General features: G+C 48.3%; 1 protein-coding gene across 1 annotated transcript; it reads right to left on the bottom strand.

Annotated features, from left to right (window-relative positions):
- Positions 1-777: 777 nt before the first annotated feature.
- LOC116231898 (sulfate transporter-like) lies at positions 778-4,206 on the bottom strand. Its single transcript, XM_031597909.2, has 2 exons — positions 3,214-4,206; positions 778-2,403 (listed from the first exon to the last, which is right to left on the bottom strand). The coding sequence occupies exons 1-2, from the start codon at positions 3,991-3,993 to the stop codon at positions 811-813; spliced, it is 2,373 nt and encodes a 790-aa protein (XP_031453769.2). The 5' UTR covers positions 3,994-4,206; the 3' UTR covers positions 778-810.
- Between the last annotated feature and the right edge of the window lie 2,912 nt (positions 4,207-7,118).

Below are 7,118 nucleotides of genomic sequence, written 5' to 3' on the forward strand. Positions count from 1 at the left end.
ATGCTGGTTCTTGGTCCTGGTTTGGCTGGGGAGCACCAGAGCCTTGGGGTATGGATTTCCCTATAGTGCAATTTTTGTGAGAGCACCCCTGGAGGGGATTCTTGCATCCTCATTTTCCAGTTTCATTCTGTCTGGGCGCTGGAGCTGCACACAGAAGGAAACTCCCCATAATGAGCTCCCGTTGCATTTGGGAATGCTCCTCAGCCGGCTCTATAGAGTGACATTTCCTTGGCGCTGGGTTTGGAGAACACCGTTATTGTTTTGGAGGGTGTCTGAACAACGGGAAGTTTGAACTTTGAATCCGTACTGCTCCAAATTCAGCCACCTTTTAAGAACCTACACTCCTGCGCTTTCCTTCTCCCTGCACCAAGGCCGGGCCGCCCACAGCCGGTGGCCGCACACCGCTGCCAGCCCAGCCCCGCTCCCCGCCGCAGCGCCGGCGCGGCTCACTCGCGCCCCCCAGCGCCCACGCGGGTCCGGAACCGCAGCAGCGGCAGCAGCGGCAGCAGCGAGCGGGGAAGCCCCGGTGGTTCCGCGTGGCTGCGTGCCGCCTATCGCTGCCGCAGCCCTTTCCATAGAGGGGAAGCCACCCAGGCTTTTTATCGACGCGGCTGACCTTGAAATGCCTCTCAGATTATTGGCCATCTGCCTTGAAATCCGCGCTTCCCCTGTCTGTTTACTCCGTGTTTGCTGCTAACAGTTCATTAAAGTCTTTTTCAGTGCTCTGCTTGCAAAAAAAAAAAAAAAAAAAAAAAACCCTACAATTGCAGTGAAGCCCACCTCATCGGAAATCATTCCTCACGTGCAGCTCTACAGAGACGCTTGGACGCTCAGGTCCTCAGGGTCCAGGGCAGCATCCCTTCTCTCCTTGCTCTCCTGCTGCTCGTGGTACCACTGCTGTGCAAACTGCACCGCGTGGTGCACGCTGTGGAAAGCCGGCTGGCCACCGTGTGCCCCAGCAGCCCAGCCTCCATCCCGCAGCCGGCGGCGGAGGAGGAGGTTGCAGTTGGCCAGGAGCACCTGGACGCCGAGCTCCTGGTAGTCACTGTGCGTCTCTTTCAGCACGGAGAGACCCGCGGTATCTATGAACTGCATAGCCCCGCAGTCAATGACTAGAGTGTGCATATCTAGGGAGGGCAGGCAGGCGTCTGTGGGTGATTTCTCCACACGTTTCTTGGAAGATTTCAGGCAACCAAACACGGTGTTAAAAATGCTCTTCCTGTTGCCTGTGTCCGCTTTTGCCTGGGTCTCTGCCCTGTGATGCCTGGCAGCCAGCAGGACAGGATTGACCCCAGTTTTCTGGTAGAGAGCAGTCTTGAAATAGTCTTTGTTGGCATAGTAAAGGGACGACTCAAAGCGGAAGATTTTGATGTTGGCAATACTGCTGAGCTGCTTGTAAGCAGCCTGGTCTTCGTAGATTTCCGTGTTGCTGACCTTGCCCAGGAGTGCAGCCCTGGGTCTCTGTGTGCGGAAGATGACGCAGAGCAGAGCAAAGCAGACACCCACGAGGAGCCCTATCTCTGTGGTGATCAGCGTGGAGGCCAGCATGGTTGTCCACCACACCACCGTGTCCAGTTTGCTGAGCTGCCACATGCGTGGGGTTTCACAAAATGTCCTCAGGCCCCCCCGCAGGTTGACAATGGTGACCACCCCCAGGATGGCAGTTTGCAGAGAGTAGAAGAGCGGAGCGATCCACAGCAACACCAGCAGCAGCACCAGGGAGGTGACCAGGCTAGAGAGCTGCGTTTGGGTCCCTGTGGACTCCTTCAGCAAAGTCTTGGTCAAGGCTGCAGAGCTAGCAAAGCAGTAGAAGAAAGATGGGACCAGGTTGCACATGCCAATGGCGATCATCTCTTGGTTGGCACGGACAGCATAGCCATGCTTTTTGCCAAAGATTTCCGCCAGGGAGACCGTCATAGCAAAGCCTATAATAGCAATAGGCAGAGCATCAACTGCCAGGCTGGAAAACAGCTTTGTATCTGGTAGGGTGGGTTTCCTGAAGCCGGTGGGGATGGCCCCACAAACTGAAGACTTGTATCGCTCTTCAAAGTTGAAGTAGTAAGATACTACTGTGGCTATGATGACCACGAGCAGCTCTACAGGGAATGGGGCCTTCATCTTGTCCTTGTACCGATCGTTGATCATTTTGACAGGTATTATGATGGCCAAAGCAACCAGGCTGGTGACCAGGTCACAGATATTGGTGTTTTGGATGTACCTGAAAAGATCCACCCATGTCAGGATGAAGGACCCCACCCCTTCGTGGCGGGGAATATTCAGCCCAAGGAGGTACTTCATCTGGGAGGTGATGATGGTGAGGCTGGAGCCAGCCACAAAGCCACTGAGGAGAGGTTCTGACAGGTAGACAGACACAAAGCCCAGCTGTAAAATCCCCAGCAGGATCTGAAAAGCAAGACAGCCATATCATTAGCATCCATGAGAAAGGCTAGAAGAGGTGGCTGGAAATTTATGTCAATTTGCTTCTACTTCAGCATATCTAGCTATTCTGTCTGCTGAGCATTCAGTGTGAGACCCAGGTTTTTGTCTTAGGTAGATAATGTGGTGCGTTAAATACTAAAGACTGCTACCCAGACTCGTCTGTGGTGAGAGATGCCATACAAGTGCTTTCTACAAGATCCCCATTGCTGTGTCCTTTCAAGCAATAAGGGTGCATAGTTAATACTGAAAATCCAGGGAGCAGACAGATCAAAGCAGTTATTAGCATCTCAGTGGCATGAGAATAGTGTGATGTAGTGATTTTAGTTGTTCCAGTGAGAAGACCTGAAATTGTCTACTAACAGCCAGGCCCGAGCCACGGTGACATAGCCATTAAAGGAGCCCCTGCTGATGGCAGAGTCTGTGACAGCTGTTCCTTCTTGCCCTGACTGCTTCTGACCTGCAGAGCAGTCAGCTCAGGTCCAGAACCAAAGTGATGGGAAGGTGGCTCGCAGTTCCCTTTATTTCCCCTGCTGTGTTTGATTCTACGCATGTTTCAGACACATTCAAGGACCGATCACATGGGGGAAGCAAAACCTTAAATTCAGCCGTGTTCGGGGTTTTCAAATCACTGCAGCTGGCTAAAGGTGTCAGGCTCTAGTTGCATTTACGAAAGGGATCTCATGATTTTTAAGTCTGAAGTGAGACTGGAGCTTAGAGTTGTTAAGCCCTAAGAAGTTCCTAGCAAGGAAACTGCACAACAGTGAACGTTTGTACCTGGTAAAGACCGACCAGAAAGCTCAAGGAAAGGGCCACAGTGATGGCGTAGCAGCTCCTGTCACAGGTACCCGTCCCATTACTGGAGGAGGTGGCATTGCCCACCAGCAGAGAGCCAGTGTTGTCGTCGTACCCTGCTAGCTGCAGGTGCCGATTCACAGACTGCCCAATCATCAGGCAGAGGACACCGAAGGATCCCACGAAGTTGTGGCGTGAAGTGGCCATAGCGACATAGATGATACTGCAGAAGAAGTTTGTGTAGATTCCATAGATGGGATCCTGGTTGGCTAACAGGGAGTATGAGATGGACTGAGGGATGGCGACTATCCCCACCAGGAGCCCAGATATGACATCCCCAAGCAACTGCGTCTTGATGTTGTAACGGGGAAGCCAGTCTAGCACTGGGAACAGCTGGCAGAAGAAGGTGATGATGGTCTGATGATTGCATTTGCAGACCTCTCTGGCTTTTTTCAGGATAAAATCCTTGGTCCTGAAGTCTATGGGCTCATTCTCCTCCAGCTTGATGTGCATAAAGTTGACAGGAGGCTCTCCTGGTGTTTGGGAGCTCTGCACATCTTTGCTCTGTCCTGATGTCTGGTTTGACTTGTCCTCCATTGCACCAGGAAGGCTAAGCAGGAGAGCAGGTATGAAGAGTTGCAGACATGAAGAGTTGCATTCATGTGCATAATGTCTGGGGCTCACGCGGATTGTACAAATTAACAAATAAAAGAAAATAACCTCAGCCAAACCGAACAGAAAAGCACCTTCTTGTGGTGCCATTTGTTATTAGTTACAGACCCAATCAAGCACAAACCTGAGGCCATGGTTTGCGTTGCATTCATACTGACACAGATGTCCCCATCAGAGAGAGCTACAGAGGCTGCTGTGCTCTTTACTAGTGGGACAGCAGAGGGATAAAGGGCAGAAAACCTTACCCTTCTTGATGGTACTTCCATTTAAAATCTAGTTTGAGAATCTTGAAATACAGCAAGTAATGTTTTAGGGAATGCAACACACGGGTGGGGAAAGTTATTTGGAAAATAATTTTTCTTTTAACATTTTGACATTTGAAATTACATTGCTGCCTTGCATCAAACGAGCCCATCACAGGGACTGGTGTCTGCAAAATGAAAGTACGTGGCTTTCTCAGTCTGATTAAGTACATACTTCCCAAAGCTATTCCAAGTTTCTCAGTCAAAATGCAGTTGCAATAAAGCATACCTTTTCATCAGAATTAAACACAGACACACAGACAAAAGTGGTCCTGAGTGTAGTCCTGGCTGCAGTTTGGAAACAGAACTGGGATAATGAGAAATCCCATTCTCCTGCCCTACAGGTTCATTTCCCAACCCAACTCTCTTACCTCTGGCTGCAGGAGCCACGGAACACAGAGAGCTCTCTTAGGGTCCCTCAGAAGCCACGTGGAGCTGCTCACCTGCTGCCAGACCTGTCTTCTCACCTCCCAGCACACACTGAACAGAGAAAGCACAAGCCAAACAATTGCAAACCTCTTTCCTTTGCCCTTCTTCTGAATCTCGCATTGCTTCTCTTGAGAAGACTGATTTTTTCTGCCAAGACATTGGCCCTTTTATCTCATCTCAGCTGATGAAGACAGTGCAGCCAGCCAAACGGGGCTATGTTTTGAAAACAAACATTGTTCTGGATGAGTATTTTTGATGAAAACTTGTTCCGGTTGTTAAGAATGATAGAAGGAGTTTGGAGAAGTGCTTCTGCTAGATAACAGTATTGCTGGTATCTGGGGATGTGTTGGCTAAACAAGGGGAGCAGTGCACAGAAATCTTCCTACATGTGCTATGGCACTGCCCCTCCCTGGGGCCCAAGTCCCACTGGGCTTCTCTGCTCAGATCTTCATCTATTCTTGACGTGATTTTGATTAAAAAAAACCAAAAAACAAAAAAAACCCTTCAGTGAAACAAACATATTTTTTCTTTTCTGGTAGCTTTTCTACCATCACGCACCTACCTAACCCTACAGAAAACCGTATTTCAGTAATTAGAGGTAAATGAAGAACATCAGTACTCTCTGCCTGCAGAAGACATGGTAAGGGAGACAGCTGCTCAATGTATTTATCTATTTATGCTAATTCTTCTTTCTCAGCCATTCCTCTACCGCCCACATACTTTCAGATATACCTGTTGATAGTTCCCCTCTCCCTCCCTCTCCTTTCAGTTGTTGACTATTCCTTTCCTTAGCCTTTTCATTCCCCTAATGCTTCAAAGATGATCCCTTCATATGCTTTATAATCCTTTCTAGTTATAGCTTATTTTGTATCTTGGCCTGAGTTTGTCTCTGTTCGCTTATTTTTCACCTTCTTGTTTAGAAAATGACCCACATCTCCATCTTTTGTATGATTCCTTCCTCTTAAAGTGCAGTCACTGAAGAACTGGTGAGTCAGTCATAGAAGAATTGGCCAGGTTCATCTTGAAGGCTGGCTTATTTGCTGGGATAAAACACATCTAAGCACAATCCATCCTCTGACTTTTCATCTTATTCAGGTCAAGGAGTTCTGATCTTGACAGTCTTTTCAGCATTAATACCCACCACGAAGATGGGACAAAGCATGTTCTCCACTTATGACAGTATCTAGGCTGCACTTAACCTCAACACTGCCCTCACTGCACGTCACTTCTTCTTCATGTTCCACTTAGGCACTGCAACTCTTATGAGGAAATCTTATGGTTTCCTTTACCTCTTGCCACAGGTTTGTAAGTCTTGACTTACCCATACTCTCTCAATTCATGCTGAAGGTTATGCCTTTGAGAAGCTTTTTTCCATTCCTTCAGTCTCTGTTCTTCCCCTACCATCCTTTGTGATCTTTTAGTTGCCTGAAGCCTTCTCCATGTCTTTCCCTTTCTTGCATGCAAATTCCCAATTGCTTTTGTAAAGTAGACTTTAAAATATTCCATACTTTCCATGCAATTACATTCCCAAGCTCCTTGTCCCAGCAGGCTTCCCCATGGGGTTCAGTTCTCTACAGTGGCCTCTCTGGAATGGAGGGCCTTCATGCAAGAGCAGCTTCTGCTCAATCCTTCTGCCTGTTGGCCTTTTTATACTCTCCATCCTGACAGAAAGAATGTAAGAGCATACTTGGTTACACTGAACGCTGAGTAAAACCCTAAAATTGCTTTTTCTGCATGAGGTGAGGTAAGGGCAGAGACTGGAAACATTTCACATTTCCTCTAGAAAATGTGTAACAGATAAGCTTAAAAAATAAATCCACAACAGTTCAGGTGACCTTCAGCTGGCAGAGGACATGAAGTCTTCCAAATGCGAGGTCACTACAGCTAAACATCTGAAATAGTTTGTTTTCAAATGCATATTCACGGGTTGATCTTTATTGCCACCATAAACGCACCTGTTAAACTCCACTGTGGGAAAGGTTGGGTTGGACAGATGCTGACTGTTAGCTTGAACAGTGCAAATGTAGGCAAGAACTTTGCCTCTCAGTAATACGGCATCCTGTTTTTTAAGAGAAGCAAAAATGCTTTTTTTCAGTTGTAGCATGGTATTCAAGCAACGTAACCACAATCTGTTCAATACATTGCAATACATTGCAAACAGCCAGAACCAGAACAGTGGAAACCCAAGCTCCAGGTGCAGTGGAGCTGCAGCAGAGGGCTAGTTCATTCTTACAGTGGGTTGGTGGATGCTAAGCAGGACATGAGCCAGCAATGTGACCTCACAGCCCAGAAAGCCAACCATGTCCTAGGCTGCATCCAAAAAAAAGCATGGCCAGCAAAGTGAGGGAGGTGATCCAGCCCCTCTACTCCTTGCTGATGAGGCCTCACCTGGAGCACCATGTCCAGATGTGGAGTCCTCAGTACAGGAGAGATGTGGACCCATTTGAGCAGAGAAGGGCCACAAAAACGATCCATGGTATGGAG

Source organism: Phasianus colchicus, chromosome 15, assembly GCF_987193195.1.
Source record: "Phasianus colchicus chromosome 15, bPhaCol1.hap1.1, whole genome shotgun sequence".
NCBI classification, from domain to species: domain Eukaryota; kingdom Metazoa; phylum Chordata; class Aves; order Galliformes; family Phasianidae; genus Phasianus; species Phasianus colchicus.

Bases quoted from the DNA above. Each gene is read 5' to 3' on its own strand.
- LOC116231898 (XM_031597909.2), bottom strand. From the start codon at position 3,993: ATGGCACCACAAGAAGGTGCTTTTCTGTTCGGTTTGGCTGAGGTTATT. The intron at 2,404-3,213 runs GTACAAACGTTC...CTTGCTTTTCAG, and splicing joins TTCTGGTCGGTCTTTACCAG to ATCCTGCTGGGGATTTTACA.